The sequence below is a fragment of the Triplophysa dalaica genome, chromosome 19 (assembly GCF_015846415.1).
Source record: "Triplophysa dalaica isolate WHDGS20190420 chromosome 19, ASM1584641v1, whole genome shotgun sequence".
Lineage (NCBI taxonomy): Eukaryota > Metazoa > Chordata > Actinopteri > Cypriniformes > Nemacheilidae > Triplophysa > Triplophysa dalaica.
In genome coordinates this window covers 6,717,995-6,742,957 of record NC_079560.1, presented here as the reverse complement: position 1 = coordinate 6,742,957, position 24,963 = coordinate 6,717,995, and the positions used below count along the sequence as shown (strand labels likewise).

Genomic DNA, 24,963 nt, shown 5'->3' with positions numbered 1-24,963 from the left:
ATTCTTCATTTGGATTGGCAAACAAGAGTCATAATTTATAAAAAGCATTTCTTCTTTTCTTAATCTTTTTTTAAAATATATTTAAAATGATTTTTAAACAAAAACTTTTCACAACAGAAAAATTATTACAAATCTAGACCTTTCTAATAATAGGAAGATGGTGCCATTTTTAAATAAAATATAACATTTTCTTTTATATGAAAATTGGTCATATTTGCAAGTTTTCTGCATAACACCACACATTCTAATAAAGTTAAACACATATACTTTAGGCTAAAGAAAATAAACTAGATAGAATCACATCCCTTCACACCATTTACCTCTCTGGGGTATCATAGAATGTTTGTTACATTTATAACTCAATAAATATGCATTTTAAAACTGTTGAAAATATTTTAATAATGTTAACTGCTGACAGTTCAGTCTTCCCCAAGATAATATGAACCACACCACATTGAGTTTCCTTTAACATAGGACATTTAATTTAAAAAAAAATAGTTTAACATAGACATTGTTTGTTTTGGTGCTCGTGGTGGGTTTCGTTGCAGTAACAATAACTATAACAACTTTGTGACTGAAGCCTGTGGTTGCCATAACACATTTGTGAAACAGGAAATAAATGCACAGTAGGAAAAACTGTGCGTAGTGTCCACGTGGCGCAGTAGGTGGCAGTGATTTGCCCTGTTCGGTTGTTATAGGGGAGGGGTTTAAATGCCTGGATTGCCCTGGTCCTGGATAGGGTTTACTTCAGCGGAAGCTGTGTGAATCAGATGGGTGTTGTCCTGTCCAGTCATAACAATACAGTACTATTAAAGTAACTGTGCTCTACCGAATCCAGTCATCCAAACTCTGTATCCAGACTCCAGTCATTCTAAGGTAAGTTTGCACTATTTAATCGTCTCCTTTTCAACGAAATAACAGTCATCTGAAATTTGAGTTTTGAGATAAACTGTTACATTTCAAGCAAGCGTCTCTGCGCGATTATTTATGTGGTGCAATGTTCCCACTAGATCTGTGAGTCCGCTTACGCATCGGATATTTCAGCATGGGACAGTCTGAACTCAAAAACACACATTCAGCATTTAAAGCCCATGCAAATTATTATTAATATTAATTTGCAAAAGCGCATGATTTCAGTGTTTGGATATAAGACGTGCTCTTCAAACAAAGCCATATATGGAGATTTATAAATCCTGAATTCCAGGATGCGTTTCGATTATGCGGATTTTTGGAAGTGCGCAGTCTGCAGCGACCAGGCATTTGGAAAAGTAACCTACTGTTGATGATGTTTGGAGTGTATGGAGAGAGCTTGTCTCAGAAGGAGTAACTTATCTGGCAATAACTTATTAACAAAACCCTTCTAAAACCAAGGCAGTGTTTGTATTTAATGGTTGTAATGGTATAGTTTAATTGAAACTAAAGAATGTGTGGGTCTCCACTTGTAATGTGTACTGGTTGAATGTCATAACTGTGAGGTGGGAACTGATAAAACACCATTAAATCCTACTGGAAATTGGCCCAAACCGAGTACATAACAGAATTTTGTTGGTAGTGGTAAACAGCTGATGGTTTATAATGATTTTGTTATGGAAACCATTCGAACAGGGAAGTCACATGGGGCTACTTGGACACAGTTGATATATTGCTTTCTGTAAAGTATTTGGCCACATAATTTAGACCGTTAAGGCCTATAGCATCGTGTCATGTGTTATGAAGTTCCACTTTTGATTACTCATCATCAGCCCCTCTGTGCATTTATCATCTGTTACCTTGGCAACACATCCTACTTTACCAAATATTGACTTTGTGGTAAAGATGCTGTAGTTGAAGAGGAAGTGCTGCACATGAGTTTTCTCTTCAGGGAATCAAAGGTGTCAGCGAAGGTGTTAAACAGACTAGAACAACCTTAATCAAGCTCACATTTTATGATTTGTTTGAGTGTTTGAAGTTTGTCAATTCCTTATACTGGCAGGATGCACTTAACTGGCGTGTTCGAGTCTGACACTTTGCTTGAAGCAAATCTGTTGTAGCAAACAGTGTCACACCCTTAATAGCTCAGACTTTGACCTCTTGGACATGTTCCTCTATTGAATTGCCTTTCTCAATCCACTAGTATTTTTTCAACGTCGTTGGGCTGTACAGACGGTGTACTCTGTGTTTAGTCTGTTTTCTCCTTTGGTAAACACAGCAGTCAGAGGTTGGTCTGTGATGGGAGCTCAGGATAAGCTAGCTTTATAGGGCCCAAACTGAGATGTTTTCTCAAGAGCTTCAGCTGTATTAAGCAATGTAAGGAGGGAAAACCTGAATCACCCTGAGAGATTTAAGGATTTCTCCATGAAAAACCGAGATTTGTCAGGTTTGTTTTCTAATTGAGGGTTATATCAATAGTACATTGATTTGCATAGTAGGTATTAAATTCAGGAAGCTGCTAGAAGATGCGTTACTACATTCTTAGGCAGATGCAGTCACATGTGTTTTTAAAGTTATTTCACCATAGTTTCCTTTTATGTTTAATGGAAATTTAATAGAATTACGACCAAGATATGGACTCTATCCCAATATCCCAATGTATACGAATTAGTTATAACACAAGAACAGTGAAGAAACAATGTCACAGTATAAAGGCCCGTTCGGAGTGTTTATAGGCACCCTCCTTTTTAGACCCATAAGCAAATGTCACATGACCTCGACTATTTATAGTCCCCTGTGGGCTAGCAGATTGGCGGCTACTGCATCAGATATATCAGACATGCACAGTTCAGATAGTACACAGCCTCTTATTTATGAAGTAATTCATGCGATCCACAAACAAGGAACCAGGATCAGTAGACTGAGTTTAGTCATTAGCATGAAACATTGTCCATTTTAAATAACATTTCTCTAAGATAGTTGTGATGCTGTCTGTTTAGAATACTTCTAGTGGAAACAACTGTCACTTAAGCCTGTGAATACATCAACACGTATAGACCAAAGTCTGAGCGTTGTGAAGAATCGCAATATAACCAAAACATCTATTTCTGTTATCTCAAGCCTTAGCATGCCTAGATCTGTCTCAAAATAAACTCCTTATTGTGAAGCACGTGCTGCAGTAGCAGCGGTAAGAGCTAAAAAGAATGTGTCAATGAATTCATGATAACAGCTGTAGGGCTTTTAAGTTGTTCAGTCATCTTAAATATTCAGCAGTACTGTAATATTTTCATGAAATGATCTTTCAAAAACATAGCGAGACTATATATTTATGCAATGGAATTCAGGTTTGTAGACAAGGACACAGTTGGTAGACACTTAGTAGACCCTGACATAGAGCCCCATATTTGGAAGTGGACGTGTTCCTCATCCTGTCTTAAAAATGAAGTGGTTTTTTTAGATTGCTTGGCATTGGAACCAATGACTAAGTTTTTGTTTCTATGGTTTCTGTGGTTCGTAACAAAGCCCAAACCAGAACTTTTTTTGTGTTCTCCATGCAGTAACCGGAACACCCTTCAGGAAACCGCGTGTTACCTGTATAGAGTATGTGTGAATGCATATTGTGTAAACGATGATTGAATAACATAGACCTACTCTTAGTGAATACAGATCCTTTCTTAAAGATGGATTCCAGTTTTCCCCCTCTTAGGAATGGCTGTGGAAAAGCCTAAAATTTCTGACCGATCTGAATGACTCATGTCTAAAACATCCCAAACTTTATGTCCCCACCCCACAAGTGGGCAGAAAGCACAGCTGACACGGTTACCCTCTCAGAGGCCTTAGGGGACACTGTTTGCCGCAAATAATACATGCAGGAATTTGTACATGAAAGTCTGTGGAATGAATAATCTGTATACACTGTGCACGGTTGGCCCTGTCACTCTAACAGTGTAAGTCACGGCTCTTCCTTTTTCCTGCGTCAAACACAATTGTCCATCAGCACAGAGGGAAACTCCCAGCCACTGGATTTTTAAAGTGGCCTGTTCACTGGGATTAGTCTGCAACGTGGGGGTGTTCAAACTCTACTCTATTGATCCATTTTAAAACCTGCAGAATTTTGAAAGATCATCACTTTGTAGGCTCCCAATGCAGAGCTGTTATAAAAGATATTGATCAGGTAATCCTGGAAGGAATTGCCATAAACTCACAGAAAAAATGTTCCAAGATGTGGAGGAATTGAATGAGGGGAGACAACTTGAGTTTATAAAATAATAACTGTAAACATAGTTCAACCAAAAATGTTAATTCTTTTATCATTTCAATCCACCCTCATGTCAATTTATGTGACTTAATGTTCTGAAGAACACAAAACAAGATATTTTAAAGCATTGGTAACATTGGACCCCACTGACTTCATTTTATGACTTCAAAATAACTTTCTATGTGTTTGACAGAAGAAAGAGTCATATACAGATGTTGAAGGAGGATGTAAAATGTGGACAGAATTAAATTTTTTGGGTGAACTATCCCATGTATTTAAATGGATCATTTAATTTATTTATGATTATGTATTTTATGCTTTAAGCATTTTGCTAAATTTATGACATAGAACTCAAAGTGTACTCCCAATCAGGTATACCGCTAGGGTTTATACTTCAGCCCCCAGGGATTTGTACTTTATGCCCCAAATACCACAATCATAGATGTATGAGGTTATACCGGCCACCCCTGGGTGACCACAGCACTACATCTAATCCTCCCCATCACGGCACCCCTGTAGCGCACAAATTGATGACTACACATTTGTTTCTTTTCTAAATTGGTCTACATAAACTACATGTCTCTCTTTTTGCAGACAGCATGGTGTACCACCCCGAGTTTGAGCGAGCAGGCAAAGAGCCTGGGCTCCAGGTGTGGAGAATCGAGAAGTTTGATTTGGTTGCTGTTCCCCAGAACCTTTATGGAGGGTTCTACACAGGAGACGCCTACTTGATCTCAATACCATCAAACAACGTTCAGGCAACTTACAATATGACCTCCACTTCTGGTTGGGTAAGAGCACAGTGCTGTTTTAAAGAGAATTTGCATTCGTTCAGCACTCCAACAAAAACATTTTGAGAGGTCCAGCAATAATGTCGTTTTTAAGCATTACCTCTTTCTTTTTTTATTAACAGGTGATTACTGCACTCAGGATGAGAGTGGGGCAGCTGCCATTTTCACAGTGCAGATGGATGACTATCTGGGTGGAAAACCCATCCAGTACCGTGAAGTGCAAGGCCATGAGTCTGAAGCTTTCCTGGGCTACTTTAAGAAAGGAATACAGTACATGGTGAGTGACCCAAGTATTTCAAGCTACACAGCACAACATGCCGTAAAAAATGCTTGGTATGACTCTCTGCCCACACTTTGCAAGAATTATATAATTTAAAAGATTCAAAAAAATTAGAAGAAGAATTATTCTATACAAGAATTATATTATCTGGAAAGAAATGTCTTTGTACATGAATATAAAATAATAATATATTATATATAAAATTACATATATATATAGTGCAACATGATGGATATAAAGATTGTAGGATCAAAAATAAGACACCGTTACATTTCAAAATTTTAAGTGCAGTCATGCGGTGGATGTGATATTAATAATTGAGTGTATATTGCTTTAGGAGCATAACAACAAATGAGAAAGCAGTTTAATTCATAATAGAGAGATATTGTGCATTTGATGGAAAAAAATTCACTTTGCAAAATATACTCTCAATGTTTGCAAGGCATGCACTTTAAAGACAGCCCATTTTTCTTCAGAAAGGTGGAGTTGCTTCTGGGTTCAAGCATGTGGTTACCAATGAAGTTATAATGCAGCGTGTGCTGCATGTCAAAGGTCGACGTGTCATCAGGGCAACAGAGGTACCAGTCTCCTGGGACAGCTTCAACCAGGGAGACTGCTTTATTCTGGACTTGGGCAATGTAGGTATCATATGAATAATAATAATAACAATTAGAAAAATGATTTAATCGTAACCATGTTTACTTTGTGTGTTTTACAGGAGATCTATCAGTGGTGCGGTTCAGAGAGCAACCGCTTTGAGAAGCTAAAAGCTACTCAACTCGCGAAAGGCATTCGTGACAATGAACGCAGTGGTCGTGCTCGGGTGTACGTTTGCGATGAAGGAATGGAACGAGAGAAGATGTTGCAGGTATGCAATTTACGCTTGTACAATTTGAAATGCTCAGAATTGGACACAATTCATAGTTCATTTATGTGTTGAAAGGTTCTTGGAGAAAAGCCAGACCTGCCTGAAGGAGCATCTGATGACATCCAGGCTGACGCCTCCAATAGGAAGATGGCCAAACTATATAAGGTACCAAAATGTCAATACAACCTTTCGAGTCATCGAACTGTTTGGGTCCCAGTTTAAATACCCGTTTTTCATCCAATAGGTGTCGGACGCCGGTGGAAATATGGCAATTGCTCTGGTGGCCGCTGAGAACCCCTTCTCCCAGAGCGCGCTAGAATCAAGCGACTGTTTCATCCTGGACCACGGCTCGGATGGCAGGATCTTTGTTTGGAAAGGTAGGCTAATGCAACACTCAATCACAACGACTGCGTCTTCCGAAAAGGGAACTTTTACATCATCCTGGTGTCCCCCTTACAGGCAAAGATGCCAATATGGAGGAACGAAAGGCTGCCATGAAGGGAGCTGATGAGTTCATTAAGAAAATGGGTTACCCCAAGCATACGCAGGTGCAGATTCTTCCAGAGATGGGCGAGACTCCTCTATTCAAGCAGTTCTTTAAAAAATGGACTGATGTGGACCAGACGGAGGGCTTGGGTGTGGCTCACGTCTCCAACAGCATCGCTAAGATTGAGAAGGTGCCATTTGACGCCTCCACCCTGCATGATTCTCCGGCCATGGCTGCTCAGCATGGCATGATCGATGATGGCAATGGAGAGAAACAGGTCAGTCAGTGTTGCTCTCATCTTTAGATTTGTGTCTGTAAACTCAAAATATTGCAGGAAACTAGGTTAATATTCTTTAATTTTTTGTGCCAACCGCTACTATACAGATCTGGCGTATCGAAGGGGCAGACAAGGTTCCAGTAGACCCCTCTACTTATGGCCAGTTCTATGGTGGAGACAGTTACATTATCCTTTACAATTATCACCATGGAGGCAGACAAGGCCACATTATCTACATCTGGTATGATTTAATCGCTCCCATGCGCCCCCTGCTGTCAGACTTTTACTGTATTGGTTTATCTGACACATAAAAGAATACATGCTATGTTTTGTCATTAGAGAAATTAAATTAGATCATCCTGCTCTTTAAGCATTGATGTATGATGTCTGTCGCAGGCAGGGTAAGGATTCATCACAAGATGAGATCGGGGCATCTGCCATCTTAGGGGCCCAGCTGGACGATGAGCTTGGAGGTGGACCTGTACAGGTAACATTATAGAATTTATTTTGCGATTACATTCACATCTATATGTGTGTTAATTAAAGCAAAATTATATATATTGTATAGATCAATCATAGCATTTTTGCCTCATCGTGCTTAGTTTAGCCATGTCATGTGGTTCCCTGCTGTGCTGTTTCTGCGAATCTTCTGAGCCTGTCCTGACAACATTCCTTGATTTTTCCATCTGCTATATCAACTTCCTCCTCTGTCTTTCCTTCCTGTCCTTTATTTAAATCTAACATCCTTTAGATGGCTGGCATTCCCCTCACAACTCAGGTATCCAAACTCCCGGATAGAATGTCAGTGTACAGTTATCAAAAAAAAAATTGTAATCCAACAAATCATCATCACTCTAGAATAAAGCTACCTGATTTAGGGGAAGCTGTGTTTTAACATTTTTACATGTTACTTTTAGGTAAACCGCAGATAAAAATGTCAAGGTATTTCATCTATCATTTTGCTACCCCTCATGATGTTCCAAATTCATACAGAAGTGTTTTTTTAAACACAATAGGCAGAGCAGGAACTGATGACCTCAGTCACCATTCACTATCATTGCTTCCCTTAATTTAAATGGAGACAGTGGCTGTCAATCCGCAATTGTGTTGCACAGAATAATAGGTAATAATAGGGAACAACATAATGGGTAAATAAATGAAGACATTTCATTTTTGTATGATCTGTCCTTTTAAAGGAACCAAACAGTTATCTTTGTCTTATCTTTTAAAAATGTGGGAAAGAAGCACTTTTGACTACCATTGTAATTTTTTCTACTGTGGTAGTCAATGGTGGCCAAGAACTGTTTTGGAAGCATTCTTCAAAATATTTTTCTCAGTGTTCATTAGAACAAAGAAATATAAACAGATTTGGAACAAGTTGAGGGTTAGTAAATTTCGACAGAACATTTTGGAAGAATTTTTATTTGAGTGTACTGTACCTTTAAGGCCTCAGTTATATCACTGATGTCATTGGTGTTTAATTTGATTAATAAATTCAAAGACTATGGAGATCTTCTGCAAGACTCTGTACACGGAAATATTCTATCCCTGCACACGCCTCCACTTGTGTAGGCCTGCTTGTGTCTGTGTGTACACATTGATATTTTGTCATCCGTACAAAAGTACGAACTGTGTTCCGCATTGACAGATTACTTTCGTGAGTCAGCATGTGAACATTAACAGAAATGCTCCGTCTTGCATCTTTGAGAATTTTCCTCATTCCGAGTGTCGTTTTAGTCTGTATTATGCATGCTGTCTGCTATAAAACTGTAGAAATGAAAGAACTCGTTTCTGAATAGTTACGAAAGCACATTTAATGTAGAATGCTCTAGTAGATCATGTGTGCAGTGCACTAAACAACATCCAGAGAATGTGCATCTCTGTTCTGATCCAGTATGTTCTTTTAAAGCATGTCTTTTTCTACCAAGTATCACATACTAAAGTGAGGTTTCAGGGACAAAATGTAAAATAACATTCCAGTAAATACAACCACACAATTCAGAAGAGAGCAACATCGAAAAAAACACTGTCATCACTGCAGACACAAAGGAGGATTGGAAGGTTGGCGTAAGCACAACATTTTCACAGAGAGCTCAACACTGCCACCTTGTGGAATTACTTACAACAATTAAAATGACTGTTGTTTGTCATACAGGCCAGTGGCTTAGCTTTTCTTCAGGGACCTGCATGTTACATTGGGCAAAGCAATGGACAGTACAGATCTTTTTTACACAGAAGTCAAACATTTAAATGTGTGATTACAAATGTTCGAGGATGAGAGCATGATACACAACTTGCCTGCCTAATTTGGCACGCATCTACCAACTAAACAACCAAAATACTGTGACCTCGTTCTACACTGTGTGTATTTTTCAGGCACGGGTGGTCCAGGGTAAGGAACCAGCTCACCTGATGAGTCTGTTCGGAGGAAAGCCCATGGTGGTGCACAAGGGTGGCACCTCCAGGGAAGGTGGTCAGACGGCACCAGCCGAGACACGCCTGTTCCAAGTGCGCTCTAACTCTGCAGGGTCCTCGCGAGCTGTGGAGGTCAGTATCTTAAAAAAAGTCTCCAGGTGAAGTGCAAACTTTGCTAAATCGGAGCTGTTGTCACTTTAAGATCGATGCAGAGACTTCCAATCTGAACTCCAATGACGCTTTCGTCCTGGTGACCCCAGACGGTTCTTTCTTGTGGGTGGGACGTGGAGCCAGCGATACAGAGAAACATGGGGCAAAGCAGCTGTGTGACATTCTTGGAGTTTCACCCTCATTGTTGAATGAAGGAGGAGAAAACAGTAAAGACCTTTTTAGACTCAGTTTATTTGTGCTTTTAAGAACAACTTATTTAAACAATAAGTCTCACTATTCCCAATTTTCTTAGAAACCTTTTTCTCAATACTGTGTGACCATTACGGTAGCAGCTCATATGAATACTTTTCTGCATTTTACTTTTGCAGACGGCTTCTGGAACGCTCTGGGAGGAAAAGCAGACTACCGCACATCATCCAGGCTGAAGGACAAGATGAATGCCCACCCGCCAAGACTGTTTGCCTGCTCTAACAAAACCGGCAACTTCATTGTGAGAAAAAAGGATTTAGATTTGATGAATATTAAACAATTTGCTGATTTATTTTTAAGTGCATATGAGCTGTGGGTTTTGATAATAAACTGATATTGATGTGTGGCTGTCAGATTGAGGAGGTGCCTGGAGAGATGACCCAAGAAGACCTGGCTACAGATGATGTCATGATCCTTGATACCTGGGACCAGGTGAGTTGACTCACATGTTCCTTTTAATACACCTGTGAATTGGATGCATCATCATGATCGCCAATTTAATGAGTCTTGATGTGTTGTAGGTGTTTGTTTGGATCGGTAATGAGGCTCATGATGAGGAGAAGACTGAAGCTATGACTTCAGGTGAGACTTTTTACAACCCTTATGTTAACACAATACAGAAACCGTGTAAGTCCTGCAGCCAGTCAAGAAGAATTTGAGTTGATTTTCTGTGCAGTAAGAATGCTATTGTGTCAGTGATAAGTGTCACGATTGCAATGTCATAAACAGTCTCGTAAACATGAAAACCATACAAGGTTTAAACCATAACTAAAATCAAAACATAAGTGATATACTTACACCTCTTTATCATTTCTCCACAGCTGCCCAATACATTCAGACCGACCCAGCTAACCGTGACCTGCGCACATCCATCGTGAAGATCAAACAGGGCTTTGAGCCGCCCACTTTCACAGGCTGGTTTCTGGGCTGGGACCACGATTATTGGACCACCGACCCCCTGGAAAGAGCCATGGCTGAGCTTGAGCTGTAAACCTTGACTTCTGGCCCTTCAGCTATACTTCTTTACTGCAAGCTGATCAAAACTGCCTTTAGATCTAAAACCATCTAGAGCACGAAAGATGGACCTAGATCAGAATAAAAGGGCAATTTTTAATAAGACACCTTACTGCCCCTCCCCATTTTTATTCATTCTTAACCTGGTTGCTTTATATTTAAGCGTTTGTCACCTGCACTGCAATGTTACTTTAATGTTAATTTAAACTGTAAAATGCTTTTGCGTTGATCTGGTTTAAACACCCGACTCTAATGAAGTGCATCAGATGAAAACGCACATGGTCATCCTCATAGACGGTTTCATATTAACAACATAAACAAACGTAACTGCGCATGCGCACTTATGTGACCCCAACTTAACTTCCGGTACACATTCACAAACAAAAGCGTGCCTGTAGGTTACTATTATTTTTTCTAGTCATTGTCAAAAGCAAACAAATAAAACGTGCTACCTAGCACTAGTAATGCGGTCAGGGGGTAACTTTCTGCCTCCTCCACCTAAGCTCCGCCTACAAAAACGCGTCACAATGTTTTCTAACAGAATAGGCGTCTATAAAAATGTGTCAAGCTTTTTGTTTTCAACTTTTGTATACTGTTTTACTTGCAACAGTAGCCTATAGTGTCTTAGTTCAATTAGAAATGTTATATTTTAGATAAAGGAATTTGTTGTTTACAGTGGCACCATAATACAAATAAACAGTATGCTATAGAAAAGTATATTTTATATTATAAGTGAGACAAAAATATAGCGGGAAGTATGAAGTGTGTACTGTACAGTATTCAGTAAGCATTAGCATACAAGTATTCCATTCTTAACATAGCCACGATCATGCCACTATAAACAATGACGCATTTTAACCAGCAGGGGGAGCTGTGAAAATCCTGTAATTCTGCCTTCAATCTAATTCAATGTGTTATTTCGTTTCACTTATTGATTTGTGATTTAAATGTATGACTAGGCTTAATCCATCATCAGTTTCAGAAAGTTTAAGTGGACAAATCTCAGCATTGGTCAACATATCCTATGCAGTGTTAAAAGTGAAAGGGCTAAGTCCCTGCCTTATGTCTACTTATGGAGCATAAATAGTGACATACTTGTTAACATATGGGGGTAGGTTCACAGGCTAGGGCAATGTAAGCCATTCTCCTCTATGCAGAGCCCATATCATGCAATAGTTGCTGTTGAAATTGACCAGAGACTGAAACACGTCTATCTAGATAGTGCTGCTTTTGCCATGCATATTGTATTGTACCGAAAATGATGGAAATGGTAGTAAAATAAAGAACCACAACCCCAATTGAGTGTCCAGGGTGTTCTTTTATGATTTATTAAACAGTCTTAATAACAGCATTCTGAGAAAATAACTCTGGTAAAGAATTTATGCTTTTAAAAGTCTTGAAATAATATTATATGATTTAATCTTCTAAAGGAAATGGGACATTTAATAAATATGCTACATGATATGCTCACAAATGGGTGAAGCCTTGAAAAACAATGTTTTAATACAAAATTATGATGTGAGTGAACAGAAAAACAGATTTAATTAAACATTGAATACAGAATATACATTTGTAATAGACTGATAAAAATGACTGATTAACCTGTACTGCATTTTTTTTTAACCAGAAATCATTTAACCAGATTCACATCTTTAATAAACAGAATGTGTAATTCTATCCTCTGATATTGAAGCAGCAAATACACTCATTTTATAAGCACCTGTTCTATCTTCATTGTTTAACTATTGCATTGTGATTATGAGGATTAAATAACATATGAAAGTGTGAGCTAAACAACGATCTGAAAGGATGAAATAAGATCTTAACTCCTGATTATATATGCATATGAAGTCATAAACAAATTAAATAAATGCTAGACCCTGGTTTAAAAAGAGCATTGTGTAAACCTGTAAATATTGTTCTAACAATCTAAATATATGGCTTAAGGCTTTATATTGATGGACAGCATTAATAAAGGTCCTCGGCAAGAAAAACTGGTAGGCACAATAAAGCGCTGATGTCAGCTGATATCTTGAAAACGGATACTATCTAAATATACCCTTGAATGTTTGCTGACCTATTTGGCAAAAAGATGGATAAGGTTATGCTTGCATGAAACCACATATACGTTCATAAAACCAAGAGATGTTCTATAAAAGATCAACCAAAAGGTTTGTATCGTTGTAATTTCTCCTCAATGCATGACCAAAGATCTTTGAACTTGTATATGTGAGCCAGAAATAAAAGCTACGTGTTCCTTTCATTCTTTTCTTGAGACATTTACAGATCATACATCAGATTATAAACGGTTTCATCGGACGCACATGAGGTTAACTATTGTCCTGTGTTTGGTTATAATTTAACAATTTATATTCATGTTAATTTATAAAAAATATTTTTGTATATGAATTGTATTAAATTGAATTAACGCTACTCAACAGTTATTGATTCTTGTCTATTGGAAGATAAGTTTAAAAAAGAAATTGTATGTGGTTGCTGTTGAAACGGTCTTTATCTGAACAAGAGTGTATGAAGTGTTTATTTAGTGTGGTCCAATCTAACAGATCCATTTAAAAAAATGCTTTGATTTCAAATTTTCTATATTGAATTTTTTTAATTACAGATTCTAGTGTTAAAAAAAGAAAGTTTCATATAAATGTCACAAAAGTTTAGTATTTCGTTACAGTATTTAGATTTAATGAGAGCGCTTGAATTTATGCAACATGTGATGATATCTTTTCATGATGAGCTTCAAGATTTCAAGACAATTTTGCTATAAATGAATATTGCTATGAAAACCTACGAACAGTAAAAACAAAAACAGCTCATTTTCAAACAGTCTCAGAGTTTTGGACCCCCCTGTATGTATATTATATGCACATAAGTGCATGGCATCTAACGTTGGTCTGCTCACTTCTGCATGGATACATCTGTACGTGTTGCTGTATCCTCAGTGCTTCATAAAAGACTGCATAATGTCAATGGGCAGTGGGAAGATGATGGTGGAGTTCTTCTCTGCTGCAATTGTGTTGAGGGTCTGGAGGTAGCGGAGCTGCAAGGCTGAGGGAGACTCAGCGATCACCAGAGATGCCTCCTTCAGCGCCCTTGATGCATTCATTTCACCCTCAGCTGCTATTACCTACACAAAACAGAAAAAACGGGGTGATGAATAGAGGCAATGACCAGAGTAAAAAAATTGCTTTGGCTTAATATAATCGACCACGAATGGAACATTGGAATACTACCAATTTTTCACACTGTCATCAAATTTAGAATTGAGCATTTATGCACTAAAATAAAATACATATCCATTCCCACAGTCTTCTAGGAGTAACATACACATAAACGTGTTATACACAAAGGAAACTTGTTAAGAAACAGGAAAGCAATTAACACGCATATTGTCACTTAGTTTTACACTAAATTGTATTCTCTATTCTTTGACCCTTCAAGGACAAGTTAGTGAAATTAAGCGGCATCTAGCGGTGAGGTTGCGAACTGCAACAAATGGCTCAAGACGTTAGATGTTGTCAATTTCGCCTCTTTGCCGAAGGAGATAACATATTTACGAAACACGCTCTGTAGAGCAGTTTGTCCATTTAGGGCTAATGTAAAACAACACGGCGAATTCTGTTTAAGGGCACCCGCAGTGTATGGAGATAGAAATCGCTCATTCTAAGGTAAGAAAAACATACCACATATTTATGTATGCTATATTGCATTTCTGTCGATAGATCCTCCAAAATATTACACATTGACCTTTAACAGTACAGTACCTTAAGGACTTCTTCATATGTTAATGACATGTGAACAGATTAGCTAATTGTAATAACGGTCAAGTAAGTAGCAACATCACCAAGGTACCTTAGCTCTGGCTTCTCTGGTCGCTTCAGCTTCGGCTGCCATGGCTCTCTGGAGTTGCAAGGGCAGTTTGACATCCTTGATCTCCACACGTTCCACTTTAATACCCCAGTCATCTGTAGCATCATCCAGAGAGGACTGAAAAATCATAAATCCAAGGTTCAGCTCAACGTTTCCTGTCAGAAATACTTATATCCTCATGTTCCTCAGGACAGGCGTGCTGAGCCTGCCTGGCCTGCCATGATGAATGTTCTTGAAAAGTTTTTTTAAAGGATGTCAGATGTAATAAGCAAAGAGCAGACTGAGCATCTGAGAAAATGTGCTAACAGTTCACTCAAGATGGATATTTTAACACCTCAGATACACAACGGTGTAAACACTGCCTGAAGTAACAGAATGTCTGAATGAATCCGACCAGAGATGAGATCAAACTTTTATCACTAGAGAATGGCATTCACGAATTTTGCTCAAAAGAAGGCTTTGTCTAGAAATATTTGCTTTTGTTCGGATTATAGTACAAGTTAGGTAGCAGGAATGTCAAAAATGGAACATTTTAATAAAATCAGTTTTTAAAAAGGTCATTTTGAATTGTAGTGTGTTTTACCTGCATACTGTGGGCAATTTCCTCTCTGTCTGACAGGATCTCTGACAGGTTTTTTGTGCCCAGCACATTCCTCAGAGTGGTCTGTGCCAACAGGCGAGTGGCAGCATCAGCATTGGTGATGTTAGCGACCGCAAGCGTAGCGTTATTCACACGGTAATAGACCACACCATCTACACACACTGTCACCGAGTCTTTTGTCAGCACCTGTGAGAAAATATCAGCAGAGTGACCAACAAGAAAAACAAACAAATAAAGCCAAAGTCTAAACAAATAGAATTTATAAAAATAAAAAATATTTTGCGAATGATAAATGACATGTTTTTAAGCCTGTGTGTCTGTGTGCATATGTGTGATCTCACCTCCTGAGGGGGGATATCAAAAGTAATGGTGCGCATGTCCACATTTATAAAGCTGTCTGTGCAGGGCAGGATTAAGAAAAGGCCTACAGCAGGAAAACACGCAAATATAAAAGAAGATTTAAGATACACACCAAGATAACAGCTACGTACACTGCAAAACATATTATAGTCTATACCACCAACATTTCTCAATGAGCTGATTTAACTGCATGTCTGGCAACCAATCAAATTCCATTCTGACAGCAGGACTCAGCTGACTGCATTCACAAATATAATGAATGATCACATTGACATCCTATTGATATCCTACAGTTCTGTACAGTGACAGTCTATAGGATTAGATATTTTTGTGCTTAATGATGAAAAATAACCCATATCAGTTCATGTTTTGTGTGAACAAACTAGTTCAAATCAAAAATTGCACTTGCTAACCACGTTTTTACAAATACTACTACAAATATAAAATGTGAAGCCAGAACTTCAACCACACACGTCATTGTTACTGATTTATAAGCCAAAAATCAAACCATAAGGCAGTTATTATACACAGATGTATGTACAGTTTAATATCGTTCATGAAAACATACATTTTCCAAATTAAGTATTTGGACACTTTCTACCAAACGCAGTGGAACAATCCAAAGTCCTGAGTGATAAGTAAAGGATTAAAAGACTGAAGAAGCAAATAGGGACAAGAAGCGGTTTGGAAATATGTGACCAGGAAGACAAGCAGGTCTGTGTGTGTGCTGGCCTTTCATTGGTAGACATTTAAAAAAACTGGGCATTATCCACAAAAACTACCAGATTTATTAGCTCCCTGTTTATACAGTGAATGTGTTTGTGTTACAGTGAATTGCTTTAAAAATTCCAGTTTTTAAAAAGTGAAACAATAAGAGGAAGCCAGGGGCGAGGTGATCTTTACAGTAGTACCCATATGATGTATATCAGGACTCCAATGCAAACGGGCATTTTGCATAAAGTCCGCCTCGACTTTGCTCAAAGGTTTTAATAGCGTACTTTGGAAAAATTCCACTTACATTCTCTCTCTTAATATGGTTGTGGGGAATGGTCACAAATAGTTTTACAGACCCCAATAGCGAATTTGCAAAAAAACTAGAACAAAGCTGTCTTTGCCGGCCTAACCTATAGAACCGATTATATATTGCTTTCCAGATCTAGATTTACCACCTTAGCGCTCTGAATATGTTTGATATATTCACAGCTGTGTTGATTTTCAGGAAATGACAGGATTAGCTAATAATAGGCACCCTAAAGGGAAAGCCCTGTGGATTCATATTCCAAAACACGGCAAAGACAAATATACACCAGGGACACCAATACAGACATTAACCATACAGTAATGTGACTATCTCGAAACAGTGAAAGAAAAATGTATGGTGTGTAAAAATATACCACAAAACATTGCTTCCACAAGAACGTTTGCAGACCCTCTAAAAGTATTAATATTGATTCTACACTCTCAACTAAATTCAATAAACCGCACAATCTGGTTTGTTCAAAGCAGATCACCTCTGTTCTCTTGCCTAACATGTTGTTTTATTTTTCCTCCTTTAGACAAGTAGACATTGTGGTGAACAGCCACAGCATGAATACAAACAAGTTGACCGTAAAAGAGTGTCACATTTAACCACACACACTTATCTACAACAACAAAGACTGACTGCAGAAAGCATTTCTGTATCACACCTGATGCTTGAATCACCAACACTGATTCAATTACATTGATCAAATGCTTAAATTATGTTGAAATTGATTTTGTTTTTACCTGGTCCTTTGGCACCTCCTCGTAAAATGCGTCCCAGACGAAAGATGATCGCCCTTTCATACTCCTTAACTATCTATGGAAACAAGTATTTTCATTTTACAATGAGAGTCTTAGAAAAGCATAGAACCATGAAAAATAAGCCTCCCATGAGACAAACAAGCAGCACTAAGTACCTTAATGCACATCCATATGGAGATAGGCAGAGTCATCAGCGTGAGCAGAATAGAAAACACCACCAGGATCCATCCACACACGCCAATGTCATCATCTGTGTTCTCCAAAGCTATAAAGATAAAGAAATGTCATATGTATGACTCACATGAGTTTACTTTGAAATAAAAAATGACCCAAAAAATGTGGATTAACCCTCACGCAGTGCATAAAAACAGAAACTAACTGCAAGATGGAAGGATCGAACGGAAATGCATGCATTATGGGAATTTTTTTTTTTTTTTAGGGTACCTCAGCAGCGCATTATCACTATTAAAAGCCGAGAACATCTAAGAAAAAATGATCACATCAAAGTTAACGTGTCCTCATTAGAGAAAATGAGACACAACAAATGGAAGCGTCCCGAAAGAAATAAACAAAACAACATTTCTTTTAAATTTTACCTACCATTATCACCAATTGTGTAGGACCATTGATCTATAGAGAGATGTAACTGTAATAAGCTAAGGATGGACTGATAAGGAATATTGAAAGATGAGCTAAACAATGTGCATGTAATGATGCATTTATCAGAGCCAAATAACTAAAAGAGTTTTAAAAACTAAAGATCAGCAGCACTAATACAGTATAGAATCGAAACACTACGTTTATCAGATATAACACATTAAGCAAATTACATTAATTGACACAAACCTATAGGATTGTATGCCTGTGATTCAATTACAGAGCATTAACGTTAATGTCGATTACTGAATGATTAGATCAACCCTTTAATGAACTGATCATGCAACCTTTGTTTTTACAAGCAAGATCTTCGAGATAGTGATGCTCAGTACCATGTTGTTGCTGCGCATATAGACTTAGTAACTCTTAACGTTGTGTAGTGCAAAGAAAATAAACACTGAACAGAATCTAGTAATAGGCAATGCATATGCGTTTTCTGTTTATATTATGTTTATATAATTATAATTATTATGACTTATGACAGAGTAAGTTTGCCTGTTGCACAGCCTAAATAAACAGATCAAACGCTTGGTTACATAACTTACATATTCTTACACAGGACTGTACTGTAATGTTGTTGTGGTATGAGCACCTGTTGTTGCTTAGTTTGGCACAGGGGGCATGAAGACACACCCTTGCTGCTGCGCCAGTAACAATAACGTTAATCCTTTAAAATAAAAAATAGCTAATGGATAAAGCACACGGTGACAGTGTCAATATGCTGACCTACTATCGTTTTATACTAAATGCAAAAAAAATGCGGCGTATATCAAACGAAAGCAACCGTGCAAGCATATTGAAAGAATGACCAATAATTTAGGAATAACCAACCTATTTGTCGTTCCTTTCTCTTCTGGTTTCTCATCGCAGATGTTTCTCGGCCATCTTCCATTGTAGGAGATATCTTTGAGTTATTCACGGTTGATATTGCGCAGATAATCGTCAGAGGACTTACTGCAGGAGACGCTTATAATACGTAACGGGACAGCTAACTCTGGGGGTGGTTATTGTTGTGGGGCTGGGCTTAAGGGTGGGGGCGGGTATCCTTTGACCACGCAAAAGCCGTGACTTGATGCAGCGCTGCGCAGACCGATAGGCGAACAACTTAAATGTACCGCCAGAGCCGTTCATAAAAACGCTTTGCTCACAAATAGCTCTCTCCAGTAGCTCCTCACTGCAGAACCCGACGGACAGGGTGCAAGATTAGGCTCGTTTGAGATGCGCCTTTCCTCGCCTGAAATTAAGACGAGAGTAGGCGGCTGCAGGAAGGGGAGGAGTCACAAAACAGCTTGTAAGTTGGACACGCCCCGAACCTCGCTGTTTTGTGTTCACAGTACAGATCGGTATTCACTGATCAGGTCTACAGTGTATGTGCAACTTGCAACTATTCAAAATAAAAGGCAACAATAAAAGGTTTCAAGGATTTAATTAAACAACAAAAATTGTATTATTCAAATTATTAAAAGTTGCTTTTAAGGCAAAGTGGCAATAACAAATGTTCGCGTTTTGCTAGGAACGTCCGTGTAATTCGTAATTTTGTTGAAGAAGTGGTCAATTGGTACAGTCCTTCTTACTTTCTAAGTCATTTCAGGCTTTCTAAAAGGCATGTGGATGTATGTAGCCTGCGTGGTGTGAGAAGCAAGCAACACATCATGTTAAGATGTTGTACACTGTAATATAATATGTATGTGTGCATTTGGCATTTTATTATGATGGATTGGCTTTTTATTTCATGGAATAATGTTGAATGAAAATGTACACCAACATAAAATTCAATAAAGTAAAAATGACAACAAATAGGACGTAAGAAATACATAAAACAAAGCCCTAATTAGGCTATTTATTTAATCATACCTTTATAGTATGCAATTTAACCTAGGCGTTTTTATTATCATATCTACATCAAAATATAAAAACTACTATAAATTGTGAACTTCTTAAAAACCAGCGGTCATTCTTAGCCAATGAGCATTAAGATGTGTCGTCAGCAAGTCGTTTTCCATCATGCTTTTGATCATCTAAGTCGGTGGAGAGCAACTGCGCCGACTCAAGAATCTGATACAGTGGCCTGTCCGGCGCGAGACTTTTTTGACACAGGTCAAGACATCATAGCAAGGAAAATTCTGCCATTAACTACTCACCCTCCAGTAGTTTAACATCCCTAGGCCCACCGTTTTTTCCCAGAATGCAAACTTGTCCATAGATTACTCATTAGTTGGAGGAGTTGGATCTGGATCCTAACTCGCACCCTGGATCTTGTGTTCTGCAGTGAGGACCATCCCAATAGCTCTAGTGGTATCTGATGTCATAGTCTTAACTGTCTTAATGGTCCTGAGAGATGGTAGTGCACAGGAACCTGAATGATTTTACCGCAGCCACAGTGCTGTTCATTGAAAGATTGGGGTGGGCACGGAGAGCTGGGTCAGTTTGTCTTAGTGAAGGTCAGGAATGCTGGTATTAAAGGCCGAAGTGTCCATAAATAAAATCCTTGCGTAATTCCCATCTTCATCAAGGTGTTGCAGAACCTAATGCAGCCCCATGTTGACTGCATTATCAACCGACTTGTTTTCTCTGTAGGGAAACTGAAGAGGATCCATCAAGGGTCCAGTTATGTCCTTCATGTAGGCCCGGAGCAGTCTCTCAAACAACTTCATAATCACAGACGTGAGAGCAACAGGTTTGTAGTCGGAAACCATCTGCTAAAGCAGACCAGCAAGATCCCTACGCTTTGCAAACGAACAACGTCTTGTGGTGCAATCCCAAAAGGTAAAAAAATCGCTCTCACGTACCTTTTCTGGATCTGCTCCACATGTGGAATGATCTGCCCGCTGCTTCAAGATCAGCAGATTCTGTGGCTATCTTAAAGAATCGCTGAAAAACACATCTCTTCCGTCAGCTCCTGACCGATCAGTTCGGACTTCTATCTCTTTTCTACTGTTTGTATATAAAAAAATGTAGCATTGTATACTGTGGTAGGCTTTGTGAGACCAGTTTATTGCACTTGTGCTTTTCTGTTGTTGTTTCAATTGATTCCATTGTTTACCTCATCTGTAATTCGCTTTGGATAAAAGTGTATGCTAAATGACAAAATGTAAATGAAGTCCAGGGATTTTGGGGACCGGAATGATAGTGGAGTATTTGAACCAGGGAAGTTCTTAACACAGTTCCAGAAATCTGTTGAAGGTCTGTGTGAAGATGGGAGCCAGTTAGTCAGCACAAACTTTTAAACAGGTAGGTGAAACACCGTCTGGGGCTTCTGCTTCTGATGACCCGGTCCACATCCTCTCTACACATACTCTACAGGTAGAATGGTGGGGGAGACAGGAGGGGGAGTTGCACAGGGGGTGGGCGAATGTGTAAAGTGCAGATCAGAGCGGGCTTGGGGTGTGAATCTGGTCTTTTCAAATCGGCAGTAAGACACATTCAGATCGTCAGCCAGTTGTTGATTCTCCACAGACTGTGGGGTGGGGGTGTCTTGTACTTAGCGATGTTCTTTAGACCAGTCCATACTGACACCGGGTCGTTGGGCGAAAACTGTTTTTTCAGAGTAGTCTTTTGTGCCTAATTAACATTTGTAAACTATATTATTGAAATTAAACAATTTAAACACATTATTCAGTATTATACTGCAATGGATTGGTCATCTATCCAGGGTGTTTCCTGCCTAGATGCTGTGGCATTGGCCCAATTCCTCTCAGATTGGAGAATGATTGGATTATTCTAGGCTACATCAGATTTGGTGCGTCCTCTGAATGATTTTATAAGAAGTTTATAATAGGCCTAGCCTTGGTATTTGATAAATAAAAATCAAATTAAGACGTGCATTAATAGGCTTTATACTGTATTATTTTATCAGTTGATTTAAGATTCCATTAACTAACTGTAACATGTTATCTTTATCATTTTTCTTATATGACACATTTGGCAGATGCTTTTATCCAAAGCAATTTAGTGCATTGGTGTTCAATTTCGTCAGTACATAATCTGTGTTCCCTGGAAATCTAACCCATGAACGTTATGCTGCTAACCAAAAAAGCAACCAATAGCTGCATGAACAATTTATATTTTATACATTTCAATATAATATTGAATATTTTATATTTCTCAACTATTAACAAAAATGCATGCCCACTATAAAGGAATGTGATTTGATTATTTATGCATGCTATTCTGTTTTCAAAACTCCTTTTATTGTATTTATATAGATGTAACCATTGCTGCAAATAGTTTGAACCTATTCTCTATATTTCAAATAGGCTATGTTTATCATGCTTCTGTTTTTTTAAAACACCTTTTATAAAACAAATAGGTCTTAATATTTCTAAAACACATCACACGTTGTGTCAATTAGTAAATGTCTCGTTTTAAATTGCACTTCATATCACTTGCACCGCAGGCCTTCGAGAAGATGGGGGGCTGTTCGCAGATAGGCAACACCCCAGCGTTTTCGTTCTCATGTTCAAAGTGACCGAAGCTTACTGCCATTCCTATCACGCCCCTCGTTTTCTGGGCATCAATCCAGACAGCCCCTCTCGCCGTTCCTGTCGTTCCTCGATGTGTGATTATCCAGAGAAAGTAAGAGGAAAGGATGTGCTGCTCGCTGGAGTGGTCTGGGGCTCCGTGGCGTCTAATCCTCTTTTAATTAGGCTAAGGAGAGAAGATATGGGACCACCCTGGCTTAGTCACAGCACATTGACAAAGCACCAAGCTGGGAGAAGTGCACATGACTGACTGGCAGCAGCCTGTTAGGGCCTTACGCTGCTTTCTCATGTGTGAAAAAATGCTCTTCCCTCACCAGCGGCTACCTCTGATTTGACCTTTTCCTTCAGAGCTAAAGATTTTTCTTGAGCTGCATGTAGTCACGGAGGATGAGTTAGAAAATACAATTGATGCATTGCTCTCGGTTTCTCACTTGAGCTCTTTCTTCTTCAGTAAATCGCACCTGGCGCACACTGTTTTGGTCTTTATTGATTGCTGACAGATTCCCTCTAAGGTTCTAAGGTCTAGAAAAGGTGTGTGAATCAATTCTGCTGCATAGGCTTTAAACCGTCTTCCGCTCACAGGCCGTTGAACGCTGTTCACCGTAGTCAGCAAAAGCACAACAGCGATTTAGCTACGCTTACTTATTTGATGTTTTATACAATGCACAATGTAGTACAACATGTTTTGATATTTATTTATAATATAGCTTTTCCTGTAGACCAACACTGGACACTGCTGCATAGAACAAAAATGGAGTTATGAGTAACCCAGGCCTCATTTGTTAATCGTGCGTACGTGTAAAAGGTGCATAGAACTTTGCGCAATGAAAATCTTAACACACTTTGCAGATCAAATCTACTTTTTTTTTTAAATGAGGCCAAAGGTGTCAATAGCATCTGGCTTCCAATCAGACTGCAATTTAGCATTTCTAACACAAGAGAGCGCTGTTACTCCTCAAAGAAATCAGATACTACTGGATTTGCGCTCATTGTGACCTAGTTTAGTACTGTCAAGTAAAAGAGACTCAAGTGACCAGCAAATACTGTGATTTTTTGATTGTTTTGACCTGTGTGTTGTCCCTTTAATTAACTATAAGGAAAATATCATTAAATAACCACATTAATTGATTTGGATAAAGATGTTTTTGTTTTTATAATTATTAATTTGTTTAAAAACTCTTTTTTTACACTGTCTGGGCAACTTGTGTGTTGTGTGATGGACCTGACGCAATTAAATAAATTACACTAATCCAGTCTTAGCTGTCACAGATATGATTCTCTGTGTATTATTCCAGTTATCTGGATGCTCGCATGGTGCCGGTTGAATTTTTTAAAGGTAGAGAGATCCATTTGTATCTGATCCAGCAGGTAGCACCGTAAAAATGCCCTCTACATCCTGACCCGTCTCTTCCAGTGAAATGAGTTCTCAGTCAGTTACTGAAGGTCTAGGGCCCACACAGCTGTTCTCTCCTGAGCCGCTGTAGATGAAACATAAAAGCAGCGGCTATATGAAAAATGCACAGATCTGTAAAAGGCAATGCGCTCATCAGGCTCATCGCCATGCTGCTTTTGAAGTCAGAGAGAGAGAAAAGATATAGAAAGAGGGACCTGCCTGCCCCGAATCTTCTGTTCAATGGAATAAGTTTGATGGCAGGCCTGAACGAAGGGTTGTGCAAACATTTACACATGGTGCACCATCCACCGGTCGCATTACAAAGATTGATAGTTCCCTCGCTATCTTACCTACTGCTGTTTAAGGGGTGTGTGTGAAATCAAACGTACCCTTGAAAAAGGCGAATCAAAGGAATTAAGGAATGGTGCACTGGGGACAGCAAAGCTTCCAATTAAAGACGTCAAAGGATATGCATCTTATTCCGGGTCTTTGTTTTGGCATTCTGGAAAAAAAGTAAAAAATAGTGATAATGTATGCAATGTGGAAAACGATAAATAACAGAGTTTGTTTGTGTGAGAGAGAACAGTAGACAAGCTTCATTAAACAAGCTTGAACCAGTTGTTTAACAAAATGCAATTTAAGATGTATCAATCAATTCAAAATCTGGTATTGTCAATAACTGTGATATTGCGATATTAACCTAAGAGTCACATTAGTTACAAACTCTCTCTTTCCACCTGGTCACACTCATATACTGAGAGTGATTCATTGTCCCCACAAAACTTGATCATAGATTGTAATATTATTGTTTTCATGACTTATATTGGCCATGGCCACAAATAGTGAACGTCTTGTATTGTGACATCTTCTAGGTGAAGTTCCAGATTCATCAATAGGTTGAAAATATGGCTAAACTTTCTGTAAGGAGGTGGCTTCTAGAAGGAAAATCAGCTTTGGCTAAAAGGTGACCCAGAGCTTTTACCCCAAGCTTTCCAACCCAACACACCGGCTACAACCAATCGATTCAGCGCGTCTAACTTCATGCAGAAGTAGCGGGAGGAATAAAGACACTCGTGATTTTTCC

The 24,963-nt window shown here is 38.7% G+C and overlaps 2 protein-coding genes across 2 annotated transcripts; one reads left to right on the top strand and one right to left on the bottom strand.

Moving 5' to 3' along the window:
• Positions 1-716: 716 nt before the first annotated feature.
• On the top strand, positions 717-12,018 carry gsna (gelsolin a). Its single transcript, XM_056730683.1, is given in 17 exon segments — positions 717-876; positions 4,763-4,897; positions 4,900-4,959; positions 5,082-5,236; positions 5,716-5,877; positions 5,958-6,107; positions 6,183-6,272; positions 6,352-6,484; positions 6,567-6,871; positions 6,979-7,112; positions 7,268-7,358; positions 9,248-9,418; positions 9,489-9,663; positions 9,826-9,947; positions 10,061-10,138; positions 10,228-10,288; positions 10,528-12,018. Coding segments are annotated over 16 exon segments (2,187 nt in total). The 5' UTR covers positions 717-876; positions 4,763-4,767; the 3' UTR covers positions 10,698-12,018.
• Positions 12,019-19,247, bottom strand: stom (stomatin). Its single transcript, XM_056730684.1, has 7 exons — positions 18,837-19,247; positions 17,504-17,613; positions 17,331-17,403; positions 15,545-15,627; positions 15,186-15,389; positions 14,585-14,719; positions 12,019-13,859 (listed from the first exon to the last, which is right to left on the bottom strand). Exons 1-7 carry the CDS (start codon positions 18,895-18,897, stop codon positions 13,671-13,673), a joined length of 855 nt encoding a protein of 284 aa, XP_056586662.1. The 5' UTR covers positions 18,898-19,247; the 3' UTR covers positions 12,019-13,670.
• Positions 19,248-24,963: the final 5,716 nt, after the last annotated feature.

Coding starts and splice junctions, on each gene's coding strand:
- stom (XM_056730684.1), bottom strand. CDS start 18,897: ATGGAAGATGGCCGAGAAACATCTGCGATGAGAAACCAGAAGAGAAAG. Junction 17,614..18,836: donor GAGAAAGGAACGACAAATAG/GTTGGTTATTCC, acceptor TTATCTTTATAG/CTTTGGAGAACACAGATGAT. Junction 13,860..14,584: donor CCAGAGAAGCCAGAGCTAAG/GTACCTTGGTGA, acceptor TGTTTTGTGTAG/GTAATAGCAGCTGAGGGTGA.